Here is a 26,685-nt window from a genome sequence, read left to right as displayed (position 1 = left end):
TCTCTCTCTCTCTCTCACGCATACATGCATACACACAGCCATGCAGGTAAGTGAAGGTAAGGGTGTGAGCCACTTATCCATGTGCCCTTTGACTCTTGACAAAGACATGCTAGCATTTATTGACATGTTAGCATGACAGCACAACAAACTATTTGAAGTTTGGTTCCCCCCTCCAAAGCGGTCAAAGGCTGTAAGCTGGATAACTGACTAATGACGGATGTCGGGAATGGATGATAACAGATAAAAGGTGGAAAGATGAAATGGGTGAATGGATGGATGAAAGGATGAAGGTGCTCACTTGGTTGTCTGCTGAGAGGCGTGGCATGGAGATGGTCCGCCCATGCCCTTCCATTGGGTGATAGGGCTCAGTGTCCGAGTAACCGTCCCCAACAGGGCCAATCTTTCTCATTTTTACCGTCTGCAAAACAGAGCAACAGCATGTGGGCCGGGCTGATGCCTGCTTCACCGGCCTACAGCTCTATGGGGTGTGATACTGGACCCATAAGGGATTAAACCAGTAGAGGGCGATGTCATGTGCAAAAGTGCTTTGAACTGAAGATTAGCACACTTGATGTAGTCATTAGCCATTACCAAATGAGGCATATCACTAACAGAGTGAAATAAAGGAACAGGTGCACACTAATCTCCGATTATCGGCCCATATTACAACTTATTCCGGCCAATTTAGACAGAAAGGGAGACTGACTGATATATAAAGTGACAAACCAAAGTTTGCTTTTTGAATATAATGTTCAAGGACAAGGACCTGGTAAATCTAAAAATAAGATGTATGAGAGTAAAGCACAAAGATATCACATTTACTTACTACTAAGCATGCCAATATATATATATATATATATATATATATATATATATATATATATATATATATATATATATTATTTTTCTTTTTTTTTAATGTATTTTATATATATATATATATATATATATATATATATATATATATATATACATATTTATATGTTTGTAAAAATAAAATAAAATAAAATAAAATAAAATAAAAAGCTGTTTATATAACAAATTAATCAAACAAATATTTTAATATAACCTATTTTTGAGGAAAGAAAAAGAGATTGAGTGATTTCCAAATTTGCTCTATAAAAGAGAAATGTAAAATAAAATAAAAAATATTACAAATATAACATCAAGCTTTACGCTACAAATTAATAAAACAAATATTTTAACATCACTTATTTAGCATACATATGCAAAAAAAATTGGGGAAATAAAGAGAGATTGTGTTGTTTCAGGATTGGTATATAAAATAAATACATAAAATATAAATATATATTATTTATAATAAATATTTTTATTTTATATTTTAAATATAAAATAAAATAAAATAACTTTGAATAAAAAGCTCAACTTTAGATTTTTGGTTTTAATTAATGGAAAAACAAATGAACATTACAAATATTTTAACCTGTTTTGCATATATATCCAAAGTGATGGGAGGAAATAAAAAGACATAGATTGAAAATTTCACAGTAAAAAAGCCACAGCTCTCGTTTATAGACTTCTTGCAGGCTGAGACTAGGTGAACACTAACCCTGTCTGATTGCCCACTACTGGTTTAAGTGCTTTCCAACATGCTCTTCAAGCCTACAGCTGTTTATTCAGAATCTCCTTTGCTTCATAGTACTAGGATGAGTGACAAGTGCAGGGAAACATCAGGGTCGGATGACTGCTGAGCTACAGAGAAGAGTCACACTGAAGGAGAGATGAGAGTCTGGAGGGGGTTTGGTACGATCCAGAAGACAGTGAAGAAGCAGCAAGCAGTGAATCACCCCCGCAGTCTGGCAGAGGTGGGAGGGTCTATACAAATGTCTACGATGGGCAGTAAAGTTCAGCAGAAATATTTATCAGATAGATAAAGATGTGAGCTAGAGACTGACAGAGACAGAAGAGGTAGAAAGAGTGATAATATGAATGAAATGTGTGCCCAAAGGCACTGAAAAAGACAATGGCTGGGAAGACAGTGATTGGCTGAAGCACACGGTTCTTGGAATACCGAAGGCTGAGAAAAGGCCAGAAGCAGATTCTGCTGATATAGTCACAGCTACTTTGTCAGGTTTCAATCGGCCAGATAAACTCCTACTAAAAGTTCAGATTCAGATCTAAACGAGACAAAATCACCTTTCTGATTGGAAGATCTCCGGTATTACCTGTGGATTATGGCGGCTGTTGTGATGGTCGTCAGGATACGATGGTCTGTCAGGGTTCCAGTTTTCCGGAACAGACTTCTGGAACATTTCCTGGGCACGGGACGTCACCCAAGATTGGCTCTCACTCATTCCACCCTCAGGAGGCCTGGACCAGAGAAAGGTGTTGGTTGGCTAATTCTCTCACTCACTCTCACACACTTACATAAAAGCTATTTTGTACACACAGAATGCCTTTTGCAGACAAAAATAGTACAGAAACACTATTACAAATGTATATATGTATTTACAGCAGAATTAACATAAAGCAGATAGACGTAAATCGTAGAATTGAAACATAATGTGAACAAAGACAGCTGAGAGAAGGTAAAACAAAGAAAGAGCAGAAGTACAGCCTATAAGGAGAAGAAGAAAGACAACAATTAAAGCAAAGCTAAGCAGTGAAGAAAGAGACAAAGAGCACCAGTCGAAACAGGTGAATCTCATAAAACCTGCAAGGTTTTACTAATATTTTACCCCCAAAATTAATTAGAGAGAGAAAAAATTAAAATAATATATTATATATATATATCAAAGTAAAAAAAAAAATCAAAGTCTATTTTTGTACAATTAATAATTTTAGAACTTTGACATTATTTTCATGATCATTTAACATTTAATTTAATTTTAAAATAATTTAAATGCATTTCAATTTAATATATTTATATAAAGCTGTTGTTCTGGTTTATATAAATTAAAAACAAAATTTTTTTTTTTACAAATATTTTAATATAAACTATTTTTAAGGAAATAAAAAGAGATTAAGTGAATTCAGATTTGGTCTATACAAAAGTAATGTAAAATAAAATAAAGAAATATTACAAGCTTTACACTGCAAATTAATAAAACAAATATTTTAAAAACTTAATTTGCATAAATATGCAAAACAATGAGAGGAAATAAAAAGAGATTGTGGTGTTTCAGGTTTGGTATAAAAACTAAACAAATATATATAATATAATATAATATAATATAATATAATATAATATAATATAATAGATATTTTATTTTATATATGTATATATTGTTGTGATTTCTTTGATGCTTTTATTGAATTTTGTATTACAGAATTTTTTTTTTTTTTTAATTAATTAATAAAAAATTACAATTATTTATTGCTTTAAAAATTGTTAGTAAAACTTCTGAATGCATTACAGCAATTCTGGGGGAAAATGTGCTTTATTCTCATGAAAATAATGGCACAATGAAATAGCACATAAATAATCTTTTAATAATTAATTTAGCTTTTGAATGAAATATGACCTGGATATGATTTCATGAGACGTACTCATACAGATTAAGTTAAAAGCTAATTAAAAAACATGACTTGTACAAAAAGAGTAGTCAAGATGCTACTCACAGGCTATTGACAGGTTCCTGCGGCAACTCTGGGAGACCGTTCACCCCCGGTCCCCCTTCCTGGTTCGGGGATGGCTCCAAGCGCTGAAACATTAATGGCGTTCGGTTCTGTGTAAGATACGAACATGGCCTGCAGCTGGGATCAGACACACTCATGGGATATGGGGTAACACACACAAGCCACCGTGCATTACACAGGTGGTGGGGTACCAGACAGCAGAGATCACCCAGAGGGCACCATGGGAAATGGATTCCTCCTGTGCCCTCGTCAACCTGAATGGAGTAGCCCATTGGGGCTGTGCTGTCTAGGTAGGTGCCGATGGCTCAATGCATTTCCATCCAACCCACCAAAAGATATGGGTGGTAGTAACAGTTTGGGCGTGCTACAGTGAAGATCTAAGGTTCATACTTACAGAACTACAGGTTCTGGGTGGATGATACATAAACTATGAACACTAGAAATCTCAGAGACCGTGGTAGCCCAAAGGTTACACCAAGAACCTCCCCTCAACATCCATTAATGAACATATCGGCTGAACAAACGTGTCCACACGGAGGGAGAAAAGATTCCATGTTAGTGACTGATAAATCAACCTCACCGATCAACGGATGGAGGAAAACAAGACAAAACAGAAGATTACACACAATAAAAAAGAACAAGAGACAGTGGATCAAAAAAGTATGGAAACAAAAAGGAATTTTTGAATTGAAAAGAATTAGACAGAAGGAAAACAGTAAAAAATACAAACAAGTTTACAGACAGGCATTTAGAGACATCAAGGATGGATATACAGAGTGAGACAGCCACAAACGCACTGCTGATGTTGAGAGGACGGTGCTGAGGTACAAGTGCAGACAGGTAAAGAGACAGACAGGGATTCAGGTGAGGCAGGACACAAACATATATTTAGACCATTCCCTGATGCCAGCAGAGTGTCCATGCTCCAAGTATTACTAATTCAATTTCTATATGAACAATGATAGGCAGAAACAATGGACACTGTGCCTGTTAGGGATGGGAACATTTCCGGGGAAGGGGGCAGGAGTGACACTGACAAAAGGCCATGTTGTATCATTCATCATTGTATATTCATTGCAAAATTACTGCATGTGTTTTTAAGCATGCTCTAACTCTGTAAATAAAATGTGAAATGATCATACAGATCTACTGTATAACCAGTTTACTGTTTTCATGCCATAAAAGCACTTAAATATTAGTTTGTATGAAAATCTTAGTGCTCCATGTGGGAAGTGACATACACTACTGTGTATACTGGGTCGGCAAGATTTTTAAAGAAGTTAATATTTTTATATAAAGTAGTTACAAAAGTTTTTTATTTCAAATAAATACTGTTCTTTTGAACTTTCTATTGATCCAAGAATCCTGAAAAAATGTATCACAAAAAGTTATTTTAAATTGTAATAGCGTTTTCACAAGTTAGTTTTGGTCAAATAAATTGACCTTGTTGAGCATAAGAGCATATTATTTTTAACAATAATTTTAAAAAAATCTTACCAGCCCAAATTTGGAATGTGATCATCTAAAAATGGCTAATTTCAGCTTAAAATGTGTGAAGTGTGAAGGATGCATTGGCTGTGTCTGAAACTGCAGGCTGCTGCCTATCTGTGAACAGTTTTCAACCATGTATTTTGAAGCATATTTAAAGATCACATAAAAATGCTGCATGGAAGCACCAAGATGCAAATAAAGTTTCCAAAATGTGCATAAAAACTGCAATGCTCACTTCTAAAAATTTAGAACTTATAAGTTAAAAAATCATACATAGCCAATAAGTGAGAAGGTAGCCAAATTTAAGATAATTGTGTGGACAGGCAGGAATTAAAAAAAAGTGCTACCAATGTTGATTAGCAAAATGAGGAAGTTTCCTCTGCAAAGTTAATTAGTGAAGCTAATCAACTGCAAACTTGGCTTAATACACTACATGATTGATTTGCTGGGAGAAGATTAGCAAAAGGTTGAGAAAGCAGAGCAGATTTGGCATTTGTTTGTTTGTCTGAGGCGGTACCTGCTCCTCACGAAGCACCTGCAGCTTTTTGGCCTTGCTCTGCCGGTAGTACTCCATTATCATCATGGCGGCGTAGATCTTGCCCACTGTCAGGTCTGTCGCTGCTGAGAGGATGAAAAAGTTAACCTGCACAATTAGACCGGGGTGGAATGGGACCCTGAGCCGAGAGGGGAATGGGAGTTGGAGACAAGGCATGCCACAAACACTAAGGTCTAGTCTCTCAGACCCGGACAAAACTCATCCACGACCTCAACAAAAATGAACCAACAGAAGTTCTTCAGAGTCCAGAGTGAGTCTCAATCTGGGTCTGAGAATCTGGACAACAGGTATACAACAAAACTTACACAAATAAAGAGGCCCCAAAAAAGCACTTAGACACACTTAGACACTAGAGTCACGGTTAAACATGTATGAATATTACTGCATTGGCAACAAAATATCAAACCAAGTGGCATTTGCAAACAAATGATGCTAGAGATTTTCCCAGAACTAATTTCCAATTTCCAAACCAATTTTTGTGAAATATTTTGTTTCTTTCTTCAAAATAAATGCCACCTGGTGTTTTGTTATCAAATGCAATGAATGTCTTACATGTTTAGTGTTGCCTGATAGTCCAAATACTTTTTGGGACCACTATATATACTGTAATATAAATACACAATTTACATTATACACAATATATATACAAAGTACACTGACAAATACAAAACGCCACTGAGCTGATAGTCTTTTCACAGTCAGATCCTCATTAATTAAAGAACCTCTCATTTTACTCAATGACCTTTTACTGTTTCACATTTCTATGCTGTATTACGTTCTTACAGGGACTCAAGAGCCATTTTACTACGAAAAGATGCCATGAATGAGGCAAAAGTAACAGTACCTTAAGAGTACAATATTTTGCAAGGAGCTCAAATTTTTCATCAAAACTCTGCAATGGCATCCGGAGTTTGAATGAAACATATAACATATAAATTTGAAAAAATTTGAGCTGCCACAAATGACAAAAAAAGCAATCCCTTCACATCAAACAACTTCTTGTTAGGACAATTTCATAGTAAAATGGCATGAAACACCCAAAGGATTGACAATAAATGTAAAACATGCTAGAATTTTCAAAAGAAAACATGCCAAAAGAAAGCATACAAAAGCATTTCCAGGCTACTTGTTTATTAGCTACTTTCCATAGATTATACAAACAGATTTTCATATATTCTGGTCATCATATCAAACTCTAAAGTGCCTAACATCTTTTAACACCATCAGATATGAGGTACTAACTCGGGCTAGTTTATGAGGCTCTGTGATTTGGAGGTTTAGCCCAGCTTTGTGCTTTACACGTGCTGGAGTGAAAAGACTTCTATAGAGGATCCGTCTATAGCGAGGCACCCCCTGATAACAGGCAATGAAGATAGAAGATAGGAGAAAGGAAGAGGGAGAAAAAGAAAGAGGTTGGGGAAGGAGAGGATATGTTATGTAGAAGTGGGATGACTATGTTGAAGGCCTAAATGTGGATAGCGAAATGGATGAACTAAACGAGTCACATTGAATATCTGATGTGAAAAAAAAACAACTTTATGAGCAATAAATATAGCTAGGAAGCAGGATGGTTTTAAATAGAAATAATATGGAAAAGCATGGTATTCCTGATCTAATTAACAGTGTAAGATATTGGTTTGTCATGTGGGGATGGGAGAAAGATTGTGAGATTGTTGCCTGATCAGAGGATGCTGAGCGGTGTGGGCTGAGAGAAGCTGTCCTCTGATGAATTAGTGATCTTTTATTAGTTGTTTTTCTCTACAAACCCATCTGCAACTTACACTTGTGTGGCGTTACCAGCAGATCCAGGTTCTTCTGGGAGAGATTTGGCCAAATCGCCATCATTTCCTTACGGAGCTCCGCGTCCATCTGGTGTTTGTCTGCGCCTCCTGAAAGTGTGTGATGTCAGGGCAGTGTACATACACACGTAAGCAAAACACATACGTATAGATAAACAAAATATGCATATACACCAAAAGCACAAACATCACAAAAACATAATTATAATCACATTCATTCAGAAGATAGACACACAAACACACAGGAAATGTTGTTTTGGTTAATATTTGTCATACTTGGAATGTTTTTCAAAAGGAAGAAAAAAAGAAAGTGCATATCTGACTCAAATCGGTTTAAATTTGTGTCAAAATAGAATAAAAAAGTTAATAAAATACAGTATACAAGAAAGAGGGATGTCGTTCTGTACCCTTGGCGATTTTGATGTCCAGAGCTGTGCGTATCAAAGCCATCAGAGTAGAGTTGAAATGCACCGTGTTATCATCAGCAACAGGGAGGTCCATACGTAGCAGTCTCTGTGGAGAGCCAATCAGAGGGGATGAGGGCGGGGCTGTGTAAGTTAAACCTCCAGTCAGATGCTTTGGTGGACTAATAAAAGGCTTGGGGAGCTCAGCAGTCTGTAGCCAAAAAATAAACTTCTAGCCATACAAATTTCAGTAGATTAAGCTGTTAAACAGATCATTTGATCGTAATTCTGACTTTCTTTTGATGCAGTGGTTGTGTACAAACCATGCATCATGCAATTCATTTTCAGGTGATACTCATACAACCACACAAAAAAGGGAGATTTCGTTGACATCTGTGAGAGCAGTTTTCTTAGACTGACAAATGATTGACCAATACACATCCTGCAACCTTGTAATGTGTGAATGAACCATTCACACATCTTATAGAACATATACAATACATACACATCAATTAAGTAACTTAATTGGAGCCCTCACAGATAACAGGAGCAGTATCACACAGGATGTAGTTCCTCAGTGTTCCTCTGCCAGTGAAAACTGATCTCAGATCAGGCATAAATATCACTCACATAAGCATCTCTTGTTTGCGAATGCCACTTGGTTTGATATACTGTATCTAATGCAAATGTATACAATTTAAAGTACTCTTTTGTTCAATTAACAGTAAGCTACATACCCTGAATCAGCTGGCAAAGGCTGAGGAAACAAATATCAGCTAAATTTGACATTTATTTCAAAAGACTACTGCTAAAGAGCTCCCCCTACCTGTTGGAGGTTGTATATTTTGGACAAACCAATGAATGAAAGGGCACCTAAAACCAGCAGTTTTTAGATGCCTATTTCCATGCATTGGATGTACCTTCATAGAATTGGAACACACAAGCACACCACATGGCATTAGTGTGAGAAAGTGAGCATGTGTGAGCCTGTGTATACGCGTGTGCCCATTTCAGACCAGTCCGTCGTTCCTTGGAGGTGTAAATACCAACGAGTACGAGCCGGGTTCCAGTGGTGGTCATGCAGAAGCGCATGCAATGCAGCAGGACCCCAAATAGGAGTTTAGTGGCGACCCGCCCTCCCCAACGGTCCCGGCCCACCCGAACATCAACCCCTACTTCATGCAGCATGCAGTGCATGCACCCCCCCTCCTCCCTCCCCATCCCTCACAGAACAAGAGCAGTGCAGCCGCGCAGAGAGAGTATCATTTCATCTTTTATTGACCACTTGTATTTTTGGGTTAGTTTAGCATCTTTCATTGGGTGATTTCTCATAGTGATATTTTGCATTATTATTTTTTTTTTCTGATCTCTCGATGCAAAACGGGTGCAGTTTTTTTTTTTTAAGGTCGGATAAGGGGTGGCATTCCCTACAGAGTTAAAGAGGAAAAATGGCTGTGTTGTACACCGAGAGGTGTAGGACTGGATTAGGGGCAACAGGTATAGAGGTTAGTTCACTTCAGACTGGAAAGCTATGAGATATGCACCACATATAAAAATAATGAGAAGGGGGGGAGTGGTGTGCTTGGCAATGGATAGAGAGAAAGTCTGAGAGGAGAAAGAGAGCAAAAAAGAAGAATGTTGTTTGTTTGAGATGAGGGGAAATCAGAGAGTGAGGAAAGTGAGAGGAAGAGGTAGGAGTGAAGGGAGTCTGAGTAAAGCTTTGAGAGCTTGTAATTAAATTGCACTTCACAAAATGTCTACCACATTAAAACTGTCCATGCTGGCATAGAGGAAGTCCGTTCAGTGGATCTTAGTCAGTGTAGACGCCAGTTGTAATTAGACACAAATTATAAAAGTGGAAGTACTGTCTGTCCAAGTACAACCATATCGCTGTGTACAGCTGATGAAACATGCAGTGGACAAAAAAACTCCAGAAAACTATTACTTGCAAAAATATTTGTAGTGTGAAACAGCAAGAAAACGCATAAAATATGATGTTTCCAATCTACGACTGAATGGTCACATGAGAAATCAAGTCGTTTTTTCCTCAGAAATGTGTGCATTTTCTGCAATATTTTCAAAATACACTAATTTTATCTCACTCTGTCCTCAAAAACCCCACTGTTCAAAAGTTTAGTTTTTTCTAAAGAAATGAATCATTTTTATTTAAAAATGAATAATATATAAAGTATTATATATTAAAAAAATTCCACAAAAATATTAAGCAGGTCAACTGTTTTCAGCATTGATAATAATAACCAACATCTCTTGAAGACCAAATCAACAAATTAGAATGATTTCTGAAGGATCACGTGACACTGAAGACTGGAAAATCATATTTTAAAAATATCAAAATAAAAAACAGCTATTTTAAATCATAATAATATCTCGCAATATTACTATTCTTATATTTTTGATCAAATAAATGCAACCTTGGTGCATATAAGAGAAAATCTTACCAACCTCAAACTTTTGAACAGTATTGTACGAGAGATTCACTATGCAGAATATAGTGAATGGCGTAAGAACAAATCATTGTTTTGTACACACTATAAGCATGAATTGTATTGAAAAGAGACTACACAGATATACATCATGGGACATTAATTACAGTCTCCACCTGCAAAACGACAGAGACAAATAATATTTTGTATGAAAAAAAAAAAAAACTAACAACATGGCTCTGGTTTCATTCACCTCAAACTAAACACACCATCATCTAATCTGACTAAGGTCCATGGCCTATAATGAACATGTAATGACATGTAAAATGGCTGGATGTAACTGTCACATAAGGATGCATTCAGATTATTACTATTTGCATAATTAAGAAGCATGCTGACAAAAGTGAAGAAATGAGAGAGAGGGAGAAGGAGACAGGATGTAAAAGAGAGAGAGAGCAGGAGAAAGAAAGGAGAAGGATGCAGAGATGTAGTGGCTGAAAATGCAAATTGGAGGAATGTGGGGGGGGGGGGGGGGGAGAAAAGATAGAGTGAGAGACAGTAAGACAGAAAGAGAGAGGGGAACGGAAACAGGTCAGAACTGCATTGACAGAATCAAACGAAGGACAGGTGGGAAAGCTTATCTGTGATTCTAGTGGATTTGCTGGAAAAAAATCAAAAGGATAAAGTGGGTCTAAAGACTCCTAAAAGCTGTGTGATCGCACTAGCTGAACCTACGGAAGTGTCATCTGCCAAACTCATGGAAAATATACTGGACATCTGTAGACTTTAGGAATCATCCACTGGAGGGAGAGACGCAGAGGACCAAAGGCACACAATCCTTCCCAGTCCTTCTGTACACGCACACAGTGAAACATGTATATTTCTGTCTATATGCTTCATATTTGTGTTTCAAGTTTATCACAGGCTCTATTTCTGCAATGGAAAACATAATGCGAAAATAATACAAGAATCCTTGTTTTCAAGTTAAAGTCAACATGAAACGGCATTCAAAAACCATTTTACTTCTGCAATGTGATATTCAAGAGTGAAACTGGATATTCAAAGAGAACAAAAGTTGTAGGCGACTTCATTTTATTCACTAGGAATTCATTTGAGTTGTTGCAGAGGAGAAACTACTAATTAACTTTTGATGAAAGATTATGAAGAAAAACTTTTTGGGGTTCGGAATAATACTGCACCAATGAATAAGACCTGGTAAGTGCTTTAAGACACTAAATAGGATCTATTTTGATTTCATGTTGATTTTAACAAATGTCTAAATTAATAAACACATCAACTCTAACAATAAGACTGCAATAAAAGTTAACAGTTGCAGTTTTGCAACAAAATCATTTGCATCTGCATGTGAGTGAGTATTTGAGTACGGTGCAGAAGGGCTGGCAAGGTACCCTCCGTTCCCGCTCTCCAGTGGATGTGTGCATACGTGTGTGTGTGTCAGCTGGCTAACACTTTCACCGGTACCCCACAATGTAAAAAGAAAGATACAGCAGCTCACCAACACCAACACTAACAGAAAAAAAAAACGGACAGCTTTGATTGGCTGTGGCGCACCCACGGCGGGCTGCTGCCGCTAACCTTGTAGGCGACCCGAGCCGGGCACCTCTTTCCCAGGCCTAGCGGAGGACACATGTGCCTGAGCATCTCATACATATCAGTGTAACTGATCCTGCCGCTGTAAGGGGGAGTGGGGTGGGAGGGGAGGGGTGAGAACCCCAAAAATTAAACGAGGAGAACGGGGGGGGGGGGGGGGGGTAGGAGGACAACGAAGGACGAATAAAACAATGGACAAGAAGAGAAACAATGGAGGGGGACAAACCGGAGGATGGTGGGATTTAAACCAAAAAAGGAGAAAGGAGGAGGAAATAAGAACGGCAAGAAGGAAAAACAAAGACACATAGGTTATTGATTTGGTCTGGGCGAGGGGCGGGGTTTTGAGAGCGTGAGAGCTCTTGATTGGCTGGAGGTTAAACAGGAGGAGGGGAAGCTGGTTTTTAGTCCTAGTAAAAACACTGTTCTATGCGATCGTAGGACGGTCCCATAGAACTGCAGTGGGGCTTCAAACAGGCAAAGAAAAGCTCCGCTGCTTGGTGGTGAACTATGGCAGTCACGTCAATGCAGTCCTCTGATCCCCAACCCTCACTTCGTCCCCAAACAAGAACAATGCACACTGTTACACCCAGTTTGCCAAGGCATGGTTCAACAGCAAGCAGAAAGAAAAAAAAATAACAAAATGACTGATTCGTTCGATTGTGGTTTTTTTTGTTTTTTTTGGCTGTTAAGAGTGGTTTATTCCACAGAGAGGTTCGTACAGACTTGGCTGTCGATGGCAGTGCATGTCATGCTTCTAAAAAGGTGTCTGCATTGTCCTGCACATTCTCATTTGTCATATCAGAATGCATACAGAGATGGCAAATAAAATAACAAAAATGAATTTCAAGTAAAAGAAGAAAAACTGTGGAGAAGAGTAAAGAAACTGAAAAAAGAAAATATAAAAAAAAAGAAAAGCAACATTCATTCCAGTCTTCAATGCGAGCAGGTGCTTAAGTTTTTTGTTTAGTAGGATCCAAACCTTGCAGGCCACCCTATGAGGACATTTCTTGCCTAAGCCCAGCGGGGGGTCGATAACCCGCAATAAACTGTACATATCCTTATAATGAATGCGCCCGCTGCAAGAAGAATACAGGGAGGTTAGAGAGGGGGCAAACACAGGAAAAGAGAGAAAAAAAGAGAGCCAGAGAGCCAAAGAGGAGATGGAGAGGAAGAAGAAAAAATAGTGAAACAAGAGGAGGAGCACAAAGAACAAGAGAATAAAAGCACACATATCCATTGACAAATCACAGACCAAACCCAGTGAAGTTGTTCCACTGCCTCAAACCAAGAGAAAACCAGATCATTCGAAGGACAGCCCAACCGATTTTAAGCTATAACAAACATGTTCAGGTCATACGAAAGACTGAAATCTTCCTGGAATGGACACTTTTCACAAGACTGTGATGATGAATTTCCACACTATTAGCAATATTAGCAAAATTAGAAAGGTTAGATTTGTTTTGATGAAATATCAAAAGGATAAACAATGCAGATTTATTACCACAGCCTTCTTTGAACATATTTACCAAGGGTGCAAATAATTCAAACCAAGTATTACAAATATTATAAACTAAATAAATAAATGCATAGAAGCATGCTACAGCCATTATAAATAAATGCCCATTTCCCTCTTAAGACAGTTCTCATGCTATAGTTTACTTCCGTAATAAAAACCTGGAAATGTGAAAAGGGGCCATTGTCTTGGATAAATTGAAACATGCATGTGAGGGTTAATGTAGCCGAGATTTCAATGCATGTCAAAATCCAGTGCAATAAACCCCAGCTATATGCATGTAAGTGAAATCACCAGAGAAAAAAAAAGAAAAAAAAAAAAAAAGATTTGGTTTCAGCTGTCCTTGAATGATCTTTAGTGCTGTTCTGAATCCTCCCCCTATCACGGTGCGGAGTAAACGAATCCACCGATATGACCGTGCACATGAGAGGCTCTCTCATCTTTACGAGTCCAATGACTTAATTGAACTGCATACAGTGACAGCTATGTGGGCTTTACAGGCAAAATACATGAGGTGTATTTTGTTAACGTTTGTATGCAGTGGCAAGTACAGAAATAAGCTGCGACAGCTTGTCTGTGAAGATGTTTGCCATGCACACCTGAGCCATAAAGATGGGAGAATTAAGTCATTGTGAAGTCAGAATCTGCCATGCACAGGGTCTTACGTTCTCTCTGGCTTATATTCTTTGAAATTACTTCCTCTGATTCTTGCTGTAGTTCTTATACACATATTATTATTATTTTTCTTCTTGAGCTTCTTCAGACCATCTCCATGCGCTCCTGCAGAACAGCACTTGAGAATGAGGCAAGCACTGGGACGGGGGGAAGTGGGAGACACTACTGACTGGGCAGACAGAGTTTGTGCAGTTGGTACAATCGGGCTCATCTACATATGTGACAAGAAATCAGACTGCAGTGGGTCACATCAGCCCTAGGATGGGACAGGAGGGATTTAAAGACAAACATTGGGGCATTTTGAGAGTTTGAGATCCACTATTTGTGACAGGGCTTTATCTTGAGTGACCATGGACAGTGTTTTGGGACATTTTGGGGATGTTTTCAAAAGACATAAGAGCTATGGAGAAGAATGGTTAGTGTTTAAGTTAGTTTGTGTGCACATATCTGTGATAAAATAATCTTTAGAATGTTACAGTGTTTGTTAGCTTGCAGTAAGCATGTTTTTACAAATTGTTGTTATTAGGTGTTGCAATTGATTTGGGATTTACATTACACAATTTAAAGGAAATATCAATGCTTGCACGTGTGTCTATAGGCCTGTTTACACCTGGTCACTTCATGCGTTTTCTGTGATTGGATAGTTATCCGATTGCGAAAGGACCAGGTGTAAATGCCCTCCGAAATGCATTGGAGACGGATTTAAATCCGATCGCTCGAACCACATCAAGAGGTGGTCTGGGCCGCATTCCAGATGAAACTGGACAAATGAAAATGCATCTGGTTGTTGAAACCACATATGTACATTTTACTCCTCCAAACAATGCTAAAAAATAAACGTGTGAGAGCGTGTTATTGGCTATATGACATGTTATAGCCTGATATGCAGAAACTGCAACACGATCGTCGCAGATAAGCAGAGTATCTCTTTATCAAGCCAACGCGCAAACTACCGCAAATAAAACTGAAAGTAAGTGGCAAACGCTCAACACACAATCATCTTCATTAAAAGTAAAGAAACTAAATGATCTTACCAGGACTGATGTCACTCTCTCTCCTATTGTGGTCTTTGATTTTGAAATTAGCTGATGATCAATAAAATGCAGCTCGTATCTGTTGATTTCGGTGACGTGAACTCCATTAAATCTGCTTATAGCGCAGGAATTTATGCGGAATTTTGCTAAAACACATTTATGCAACAAAGTGTAAACGGAAACGTTTTTTTTTTAATTAGATAGCTATCCGATCAGTAAAAACCAATGAAGTGACCAGGTGTAAACGGCCATAAAAGAATATGAGCATCTTTAAAATGTGTTTTTGTTAGAAAAGTGTGTGTGAGATAAAAAGTTGTGCGTGCAACTCACCAGGCTGCTGGGTCGTACTCTGCCCATATCCTGACATACTCATCCAAATGATGTGGACCCAGGATGGAGGAGTCCCTGGTCAAGTACTCAAAGTTATCCATGATGACAGCAACGAAGAGATTCAGCATCTAAACACATAAATAGACCGCCCAAAAACATACTGAATCAACTATTTACTGTTTTGAAGAGAAAAATAAAAAACAGATGCATCTCAGAGAAAAAGTCAAATGTTAAAAAATGTGATTAAAGGGGTCATGAACTGCCTTTTTTTATAATTTTGTACTGTTCTCTGTGGTCCACTAATAGCATTAGAAAGGTTTTTACCTAAAAAAACATCATAATTAGTAAGTAATAGGCTATTTTCTACCCTGTTTTTGAGCCTCGATCCTGAAACACTGGGTGTGCCGCATGGAAGACTTGGAAGTAACCGCCCACTGCTATTATTGGGTAATAGTGTTGCATTTGTAAAATAGATTAAACCAATTAGATCCCAAAGTGCCCACTTTTGTCTTTTTGACAGACTTTATCCTTCATCAATGGATTCTGTTGTAATTTTGGTTAAACATGTACACATATTAACCCTCAAATGATCTATAACAAAGCAATAGTAAGACAGGATAAAGAAAAAATGTTTCACAGATGTGTGTTGAGCTGTTCCTGTCAGATCCAATACAGAAGGGCACAGCTTCTTTTTAAAATTTCAGTCTCTCAAGCAATCGAACTGTGCCTTGTTTACAAAGGAATCCGAAGTAAAATGTAGCGAACAAATGGACAGCTTCTTACTAACGCAATCTGAAACTGTATTAAAAATAAACTTCAACTACGCAATCCTTACGTTGGGATCTGAAGGAAGGAAATGCAACGGCTGAGTTTTTCCACAACTTGGCACTGCACAACGTCTTGCCGTCCCCCAAGCCATCTTCATCGCTTGTTAGCTCTAGTAACCTAGCGTTAGCGTCTCTCTGTTATTTACATAATACATGGCATATGCGATTCGGTGGGGGGGGCTAAAAAGGTAACTTTAAAATAATGTGTGGATCTTCTTCGGCAAAGGCGGTCTTTCACAGCACTATGACGTCATAATTCCACACTTTTCAGATCTTGTCTTTTTCTGGCCTTGGTTTCAATAAGCTGTTATTGGAATAACAAGGAAGTTTTTAAACTTACAGGATATTTTTATAGTATAACAACCTCTAAACTGTAAAAAGATCAAGGACTATTTTAATTCTCAGTTCATGACCCTTTAAGGTAAAGGAAGGAGTAAAGAAACAAGTGGAGGTTGTTCTCACCAGGAAAGAACAGAGGAAGATGAAAGAAACAAAGTATACATAGGCAAAGTTGCTGCCGCACTCTGGCCCTTCGTTCCCAGATTGAACATCACACTTCTTTCCTCCGAGACATGCCAGCATGATGTCATGCCATGCCTCGCCAGTGGCACTCCTGTTACCAAAACACACACATACATAATATTAAAAAAAGTTTTTGTTAACTGACAAAAAATATATAATATATACTATTAGTAGGAAAAACCTTAAAAAAAAGTTCTAACTTCAAATTAAAAAAACTGAAATGAAAACAAATTAAAGCTAAACAGAAATATATACAAATAATAATAATAAAAAGCAGACAAAATTACTAAAAATAAATCTAAAAGTGAAGGTTTTGGTGTTTTTTTTTTAAGTCTTGCTCCTAAAAACAAAATAGAAAGGTTTAATTGGAAGTACTAAAATTAAAATAAATGAAATCTAAATAGAAATGTAAAAACAAAAAATGACAAAAGCACGTGACAAAAACACAGTAACTTAATGCTAAAATAATAATAATAATAAAAAACAACAACAAGCTAATTCAAAATAATAATAGCAATACTAAAATAACACTGGTAAAGACACAGGATGGACCTGAAGAGGAGCATTAGGGCCATGATGAAGGTTCTGAAGTTGTTGTGTTCGTTGATCGCACTGTCTTCTTCTTCTTCAATATCCAAGTTCCCAAACAACTAAAGCATCACAGAGCAGATATAAAACTTATGCACACATCACGACATTCACAGATGAGATATCCCAGCAACCATATGCCATTTAAATGTGTTGATGGATTCTTTAAAAACTCACAGTGATGTTAGAGCTCATTTTAAACAGAACAGCTGTTACCTGCATGCCAATGATGGCATAGATGAAGAACAGAATTGCAATGAGCAGGCACACATATGGCAGAGCCTGTAAAAAGACAAAAACAGCATGAAAGGTGGAAAAAATGTGAATTTTGATGGTTGGCAAACTGTAAAATAGGTTGAGTGCATTTATGTGCAAGAGTGCAAGAATTTATAAAGTATTACATCTCTACAATCAATACAATGCACCTCTATGATATTGCATGAAATAATGCACTGCATTTTTTGTTCATTTTTGGAGAATTCCAAAGTTTTTAAAAAATGTTCAATTCAATAAATAAGCTCAATTTGTAAAATGTTCCGCTGCATATTGACTATTAAAAAATGAATTACAATATTAAAAATAATTGCAAAGAATTAATTCACTCTTTAAATCCCTTTAAGGCAGGGCAGTTGGTTATGCTTTTTCTATGTATAGATACAATTGTCTCTCTTTTTTTTTAACTGAAAGGTGGGACTTCAGAGAGCATGAAATTTGGCATCATGATCGATGTAAAGGTTTTGCCGTGAAAAATGTTTGCATTTATCTTAAATCTTGAGAGTTGGTGTGGATGTTTTCGTACCTTAAATGACTGAACAAAGGTCCAAAGCAGAATGCGAATGGTCTCGCCCTGCCTCAAGAGCTTAATGAGACGTGCTGCTCGGAAGAGTCTCAAAAAACTCAGGTTTATGAAGTTATTCTGGGAAGATTAGATTGAGACGAATGTAGAAACGGAGAGAGAGGAGAATGTTCCAGAAGAAAATGGAGAACGTAAAAGAGACAGAAGATGTGAGGTAAAGTGAAGAAGAAAATCACAATCAGTTTACTTAATGATAACAAATCAGTTTTTTTGTAAAATAAAAAATATATAATTTAGAAGGAAAGAGTGGGTTAAAGTAATCAATAAGTTATACAAATATTTTGCATATAAATGTATATACATAAAGTAATGTATAAAATAAACTTAAAATGGGATTGACAAAAAAAAAAAAAAAACGAAACAAAAAAAAGATTACTAAAAAATTATCAAATTAATTCAGTAGGGGCTAAAAAACAATCACTAAACTGTAACAGTCATCATCCAATCATATATTAAAGCATAAACTTTTTTTAATCAAATGCACTGATCTGTTGAGACAGGCAAGTCACAGTATGGAAGCAGCCCGATGCACCGCATTAATTAGGCCTTAGCAAGTTCAGGCATAAGGAATAGAATACCAACAACATTAGCCAATGGGGATTAGCTGCGTTGGTCATGTAATTCTCAATGGTCCAATCCACACACAAAGGTCAAGCCAACTGTATTTTCATGGCATTTTAGAAGTACTTAAAAATTCACATTTTCAATGTGGTATTTTAACACTTTCCCCGCCACTGATGGAAATTTCCGTAATTTGTGAGAAAACGCTTCACCGCCATTGACAGGCTTTCCGTGTTTTCACTGTTATACGGTAGGGGGTGCTATTACACCTCTTTTGAAAGAGTACTGAATCTCCTGATCAAAACACACTTGAAGGAGATGCAGAAACAAGCAATCTCATATGTAATCATCAAAACTGCCTAATGTTACTTGATGGACTCGGATCTACTCCAGCTATGTTTCGATTATCGTTCTGAATCAGATCTGGATGTAGTCTTTGACAAAAACATGATTTTTGCTCAAAATGTTGCTTTTTTTTTAATGACACTTACCCACATTCAAGTGTTGATAAAAAGCTAGGATAAAAAGGTTTTTTTTGTTTAAAAGCAAAGGGTCAGTTCCTTCTTTTGATATACTGCATGTTCAGATATTCATGCAAACAAATATTCTGGGGGCCATGAAATTTTTGTGAAAATGATCAAAAACACTGGCGGTGGCTGGCAACTTTAAAAAACGGTGGCAGGGAAAGAGTTAAGTACCTTTGATATAATCAGTCAGCGAAATGTTGCGTTTAGACTTGGTACAATAAATAATAAGTCTCAACTGTGTGGATAGGTTATTGAGGATCAATCCCCCATTCCAGCATACACATATTTCAATGAGTGAGATGCAGAGGAGGAACTACAGTAGAGCAGAACAGGCGGATGAGTCGAGAAAAGGAGGGAAGAAATAAGGTAATGAAAGAAAAGTCATCATGCAGCTTTTGCTAAAGTGCATGGCATTCAATGATGGTATTGCAACGACTGTGACTAACTGTGCAAGTGTAAAGGTATTTTTATGTGTAAAGGCATTTTTATGCAAAAACAAAAACTAGTGCTCTTATTAGTCACTGGGTAAATGGGTAGATTAGAACTACAAGTCAATAAGAGCAAGAGTCATCTAATAAACTCTCTTTAACCTCTTATAAATACATTTAGGTAAATCAACTTGTCAGTAAAATTGTTTTAATTTACTAGATATTTGTATTTTTTATTAGGGTGGACAGTATGACCAAACACTTTTATGAGTACTTTTACATCATTATGGATGTAAATGTATCATGTATCATGATATAAATACTGACACATTTTAACCATCATACCACCCAGTCCTATTTTCTTTGAGCTTTTTTTATTGCTAATAGAGTGTATGAGCATTAATGTGAGCAGCTGTCCGACTGTCAAGCATCTTTGGGGTTGGGGGTCATTATACTGGAAGCACATGCTTTGAGGAAGGAAGGAAGGGAAGGAAGAGCAAGGAATTTTTGGGTAATGGATGCAATAGAAGCTGAGAATAAATTACAAACCAACCGGATTCTATGTGTTGTTGCAGTAGATGGATGCATACATGTACAGTGAGTGTGTGAGGGGTTTGGATGGGTACATATGAGATGGTAGATATGAAAGTTTCATAGTGCATTTTTTGTTTGTTTTGGATTGGATGGGTTTATCGCCAACAAATCAGAGGAACAAAGAAAGCATGTAAAAAGATAAAACAGGAATAAGTCGTTATGGATACAGTCAACAGGCTGATTAATCAAACACAGGTACTGTGGGCATTGATTCACTATCAAGGCTGTTCCAGTGGCCGAACCATATTTTACTGATTTGACCAGACAGTAAAATATGAGGATTATGACCTAAAAATCTTTTTTTAATGCTAAATACCTAAGGGGTTGTGTTGTTATTAAAATTATTTTATTAAAAAGTCTTTGGTGATTGAAATGAAGCTAAAATTAAATAAAATATTTTATTAAATTATAACATTTTAGATGAAAAACTGAAAAGCAAAAATTGTAAATGTTATCTTGGCAACAAACTGAAATATGTTTCAGTTGAAGTACTAATATTACTAAAACTAAAACTGAAATAAAAAAATACAGCTAAATAGAAATATTAAAATATAAAACTACTTAAGAAAAATATAAATAGAAAAATGACAAGCACATAACAAAATTACTAAAAGTTAAACTAAAATGATTATATGTATAAATACTGTAATAGTATAAAAATAATACTGCTCAGGGGAAAGTTGGAATAATAATCCACATTGTGTAATGTGTGGCCACTGGGAGAGCCCACAAACTTCAGTGTAACACATCAGAGTAAAGTGTCTGTCTAGTTTTTATAGACAGAGCACCCAAAAAGCACAGTGAGGAAACAACACAAGCACAAGTACACACTCAAACACTGACATTCACACACAAAACCCAGTACAAATACACACAACACTTAACAATAGCATGAACACATGATGTGGAAGACTGAACGGGTAAATATTCAAGTAGACAAAAGTTCTAACATTTTGCTGACAAGCAATTTTACAAAATAAAGTTTGAAGTGTTGCATTTAAACCTTCCTCATTAAACATGTAAAATACTGTATGAAAAATTGTGTAATAATAGGTTGATGTATATTATATACATGCTATATATTCAGTACTTAAATATTCCTGTGTGTGGGAATGCAACTTTTTACAGTCACAAGAAAGGGAAGTGATTGTAAGAGTTGCTTTTACAGGGATTAAAAAGAGTTTTTATGTAGAAGTGGATAAATTCACATTTGTCCATTCAATTCCAACATTAATCAAACTGCAATCTGTATTTGCTTTCTAAACTTGTCTAAAAGTGCACTTACCCCAAACTCTGTCACTAAAATATCTGTGATGCTGCCGATAACGGACACAAAATCAAAAATATTCCAAGCGTCTCGGAAATAATTCTGCAGAGAAACAAAAGGAGAGCGTGAGTTAACCAATCATGTCAGAGTTCTTGGGGAGCGAGGACCCATATTCTACCCAATCCTCCAATGACAAGACTATTAAAGAAGTATAGCCAATCAAATGCCTGTCACCATGGAGAAAGGCAGACAAGTGCATTAGATGTTTTTTTTTTTTCCCAAACACATTTTTCGAAAGGGGTTAGGGAAAGAAACGTTTCATAAATATCTCAGGTCTAAAAAAGTAACAGGATGTATGAATTAATAATGGGTGATATCTTTAGATTGTGCAATGAGTAATGCTAGGAAGAGCAGGATGTATGAACGTGACTTACTTTGATACCAAAGGCAATGATTTTCAGAATACACTCCATGAAGAAGAGTGTCGTGAACACGATATTCAGGTTCTTCAGGACTTTATCATACGCCTCGGAGGCCCCGTCATACTGGAAACATAGATTAATGAAAATGTAGACCCTGATGGATGTACAGACATGATTGATGCTAGGGGAGGAAGAAGAAGCTCGTACCTTCATCATAAGGACGACCGTGTTGAGTGCAATGAGAGCCATGATACTGTACTCAAACGGAGGCGACACCACAAACTGCCACATTCGGTACTGAAAGCTTTGCTTGTTCTGAGGCATGTGGCGCGTTAGAGGTTTGGCATTTATAGCAAAATCAATACAGGCTCTCTAGAAGACACAGAACAACAGAAAACAGTGAAAGAAGCATCTGACATATCACGTTGCATGTTTGTTGCAGTGGAAAGATTAAAACTGTGCAGCATTAAAACCGAATAATGCTCTTAACTGATTTTGTTTTTTACAATAGCATGTGGTTAAATATAAAACGTGTGTGCACAAATGTAATCATCTCAATTGAAATAAGACGATTATGCCCCAGAAACACAGTTTTATATACATGAATAGGAAAACTAAGTTTTCTAATGATGTACAGACCCTTTCCAAAAAATTTGAATATCATGGAAAAGTTTATTTATTTCCATAATTCCATTCAAAACATTAAACTTCCATAGATTATAGATTCAGGGCCCACAACTTAAACGATTTCAAGTATTTAGTTGTTTATTTGTACATAATTTGGGCTTCCAGCTCATAAAACCCACGGAAACAGGATTTAAAAAAATTAGAATATTACATGAAATCACACAGTAATTACACAGTGATACCATGGTCATTGAACCAGGTTTTGGTTATTTTGGCAGTGTGGGCAGGTGCAAATCCTGCTGGAAAATGAAGTCAGCATCTCCATAAAGCTTGTCTGCTGAAGGAAGCATGAAGTGCTCTGGAAATGTCCTGGTAGACGGCTGCGTTGAGTGGACAGCACAGTGGACCAACACCAGCCGATGACATGGCTCCCCAAAACAACACAGACTGTGGAAACTTCACACTGGACTTCACGCATCTTGGATTGTGTGCCTCTCCATTCTTCCTCCAGACTCTGGGACCTTGGTTTCCGAATGAGATGCAAAATTTGCTCTCCACATTTGGTCCACTGTGCTTTATTAAATCCAGAGTCAACGCAGCCGTCTACCAGGACATTTTCAGAGCACTTCATGCTTCCTTCATTTCCCAGCAGGATTTGCACCGGCCCACACTGCCAAAAGAACCAAAACCTGGTTCAATGACCATGGTATAACTGTGTAATTACTGTGTGATTTCATGTAATATTCAAATTTTTTTAAATCCTGTTTTTGTGGGTTTTATGAGCTGGAAGCCCAAATTATGTACAAATAAACAACTAAATACTTGAAATCGTAAACGGCAAAAACGAAGCCCTAAAACGGAGAAGTTTAGAAACGCTGCCGACCCCGTTTTGCGTTTTGAATCTCCGGAGGGCGTTTTAGTGAAGACGGGTCAAAACGGAGGACTTTAGAAACGATGACGCAGAGGCTCACGCTCGGCTCTATGATTGGGTGTCATCAGTCATGGAGTATACACAGGTAATATTCAGTACCAGTAAACTCCACCCGCTGGAACAGTTTCTTACAGTAAGAAGTAAACTAACGCGGTATACTATACTCGCGCGCTAGAAATAGAACCGACGCCTATTTTTCATGCGACACGAAAGCGTGTTGGAAGCGTTTCCAGGCAAAATAGAATAGGAAAAGATGTTTATATGTAATTTTGACACAAATACATATTAATAAATGACATTTTGATGTTTAAAAGCATTTTTTTACAGTCTATGTTTGAAAGTCTCTAGGTTTACACCGGCACGCGCATGCCCAGTGTTGGTGAATGGTCATTTTAATGTGGATGGAGATCAATTCTAATACGCAGCTAAAACGCTGGTGTGGACGGAGATCGTATTCATTTTAATTCTCCGTTTCTAAACTAAAACGCAGTAGTGTGGATGGGGCCTTAGGCTCATTCCTTGGTGAAAGGATTGTGTTTTCATTTTCTCTGTCAATCATCAATAACCTGTGTGACATCACTGTTTTCACTGCTCTTGTTTAGTCTAACCTTTTGCTAGCGCTGTTCTAACTGTGACAATCTTTATTTGTACCGTTTTTGTTTTGTCATCTTGCATTTCATTGATTTTTTGTTATTTTCCCATTGTTTTCACCATGTACTGGGGAAAAGTAGACAGGTAAGATGTCAAGTGACATACATTGTGCAACACTTAGAGATCTCTGATGTATTAGATGCACTTGGTTAGAAGTGACCTGTAAGTTTTGTATTTTGGCTGAAGACTTTTGATTTCCTTTTATACGATTATACGCGAATAGCCTTGGGTTTTGTTAAGTTGTTTTCTTTCCTTTGGCTCCACTCGCGTCCCTTTTCATATGGAATTTTTTACCAGGAAAGTTGCAAAGAGCCACAACGGCATAAGTCAGTCTACTCTTTATCCTAAAATTGTACTAAACCGTTCGATTCATATGGATTAGTTTTCACTGCCTTTATGAACTTTTTGAAGTGTGAAAGTGGTAGTTGCATAGAATGTCAATGAGGGACAGAAATCTCTCAGATTTTATTGCGGTTTTGGAACGACACGATGGTAAGTGATGACAGAATTTTTTTTTTAGTGAACTAACACTTTAAATAATAATAATAGAATATATTTATATATTTAGCAATCTGCTCCTTTCTAGAGTTTGCAATAAAATTGACAATTTCACAGATGAGTCAATATTTCAGTTCATAATCACATTTGTACACAAATGGCTACTGCAACTTATGACTCAAAATGAGTCTCAAAATGTAGATTGAAATACCACATTTTTAATTATATGAAATTATTTACCATTAAACAACATTTTAGCAATGAATACAACTAAACTCTGTCCACAATCTCACACAATGCACACAATGCAATTGAAGGATTTATAGGATGTTGCCTGAAATTTTGGTCAAAATGAGCTATGTTAGTTTGGTTTACTCATGTGAATAAAATAGCAATTACCTCATTCTTTTCGAGGCTGTAGTCCTCCATCATCTTGTCTCCTTGCTCCTGAAAAGTGATGATGATGAGAGCTACAAAGATGTTTACGAAGAAGAAGGGGAAGACAACGAAGTACACCACGTAAAAGATGGACATTTCCATCTGGTACCCCGGGCTCGGACCCTGGTTCTCAAAAGTGGCGTCCACAGAGTGCTTCAACACCCTGAAAGAGAAAAGAAAGGAAGAGGCGATGACACCAGAGATGACACACAAGCGCTTATTTGTGAGTGAATGCCAACTCACTGCGGCCATCCCTCTCCAGTGGACACGGTAAAGAGAGTAAGCAGGGCCCAAAGCACGTTGTCGTAGTGGAAATCGTACTTCTTCCACTCCCGCTTCTGCGATTTGACCTCGTTATTACGCTCATACACCAAATATTCGCCCCTGAAACACAAATACACATTGTGTATAGGCAGTTCACACCAAGGACGATAACTATAACAATAAAGTTTTAGTAATGGTTGTAATTCTATTTGGTTATACAACGGTAATGGCACAGAGGAACAATATTGTTGGAACAACTTTTTAGAATGATTTTTTTCCAGCTAAACAATGATAAAAACATTGACGCCAATCAGAATCCACCCGACTTTAAAAAGTTCAAACATTTAAAGTGGCAAATGTCAGCACATGCTTATAATAAACAGACCGTTATCATGCATTGGTGTGGATGCTAATATGGTTAACGATAAAGTTATCTTTATAGTTATCACTGGTGTGAACGGACCTTAAGTGTATTACTGTGGACCATGTTGCCAAATTCATGTCACTTTTGGAAACCTGTTGCATGCAAAATTGTGATTTTTGACTAACATCATCTTTAATTGCAAGTCATCTCTCCTTACCTGCAGTCACGGGCGAACTCTTTGGACTCGTCGGTACAGTAGAAGAATCGTCCCTTAAAGAGCTGCACGGCCACCACAGCGAAGATGAACATGAACAGCATGTAGACAATGAGGATGTTCAACACGTTCTTCAGAGAGTTTACTACACAGTCAAACACCGCCTGGGAGAAGGAGACGAATGAAATTAGTATAGTGCAAACAATTTAACATGGGAAAACAGGATGATGCGATAACATGTGTGTCTTTGACTGTACTTTTAGTTTAGGAAGACGTTTGATGGTCTTGAGTGGACGTAGCACCCTTAGGACCCTCAGAGACTTGATGACACTGATGTCTTTCCCCTTACTGCTCCCCCTGAGGAGTGGAGGCAAACAACAGGACATTAACATGCTGTACAATGAGAACGAAAGAGTGATAAGGACATTTTGAAAGACCGTCTCCATCTATTTCCATCACATTTCACTTCTAGATCATTCTTTGAGCTTCCATTTTACTCTTAATGTAGAAGATAGATTCAATATCACCATGCAACAGTTAATATTATTTTATATACGTATATTATGTTGTAGACTACTTTGTTGTGGAATGCCTTTTATCAAAAATATCTTTTTTTTCTTTCAAGCAAGTTTTCACAGGCCTTCAGATT

The 26,685-nt window shown here is 37.2% G+C and overlaps 1 protein-coding gene across 12 annotated transcripts in view; it reads right to left on the bottom strand.

Annotated features, from left to right (window-relative positions):
• Positions 1-26,685, bottom strand: part of cacna1ab (calcium channel, voltage-dependent, P/Q type, alpha 1A subunit, b) — a 129,029-nt gene that overhangs the window by 12,703 nt on the left and 89,641 nt on the right. For 6 of the 12 annotated variants that reach the window (XM_079858404.1, XM_079858403.1, XM_079858408.1 and 3 more), the window contains 19 exons: positions 26,294-26,393; positions 26,040-26,200; positions 25,438-25,578; positions 25,156-25,357; positions 22,257-22,421; positions 22,062-22,172; positions 21,646-21,729; positions 18,194-18,310; positions 17,611-17,676; positions 17,359-17,456; positions 16,747-16,897; positions 15,458-15,585; positions 12,885-12,981; positions 7,854-7,959; positions 7,429-7,536; positions 5,609-5,712; positions 3,583-3,689; positions 2,187-2,331; positions 299-418 (listed from right to left, as the gene is read on the bottom strand). In XM_079858404.1, the coding sequence (XP_079714530.1) occupies positions 299-418; positions 2,187-2,331; positions 3,583-3,689; positions 5,609-5,712; positions 7,429-7,536; positions 7,854-7,959; positions 12,885-12,981; positions 15,458-15,585; positions 16,747-16,897; positions 17,359-17,456; positions 17,611-17,676; positions 18,194-18,310; positions 21,646-21,729; positions 22,062-22,172; positions 22,257-22,421; positions 25,156-25,357; positions 25,438-25,578; positions 26,040-26,200; positions 26,294-26,393 (2,311 nt within the window). Of the gene's footprint in view, positions 1-298; positions 419-2,186; positions 2,332-3,582; positions 3,690-5,608; positions 5,713-7,428; positions 7,537-7,853; positions 7,960-11,890; positions 11,988-12,884; positions 12,982-15,457; positions 15,586-16,746; positions 16,898-17,358; positions 17,457-17,610; positions 17,677-18,193; positions 18,311-21,645; positions 21,730-22,061; positions 22,173-22,256; positions 22,422-25,155; positions 25,358-25,437; positions 25,579-26,039; positions 26,201-26,293; positions 26,394-26,685 lie in introns of all 12 variants that reach the window. The other 6 variants (XM_079858407.1, XM_079858405.1, XM_079858412.1 and 3 more) reach the window with 4 other exon arrangements.

This window comes from Squalius cephalus (assembly GCF_949319135.1).
Source record: "Squalius cephalus genome assembly, chromosome: 22".
In the NCBI taxonomy this organism is placed as follows: Eukaryota; Metazoa; Chordata; class Actinopteri; order Cypriniformes; family Leuciscidae; genus Squalius; species Squalius cephalus.
This window is presented reverse-complemented; position numbering and strand designations above follow the sequence as displayed.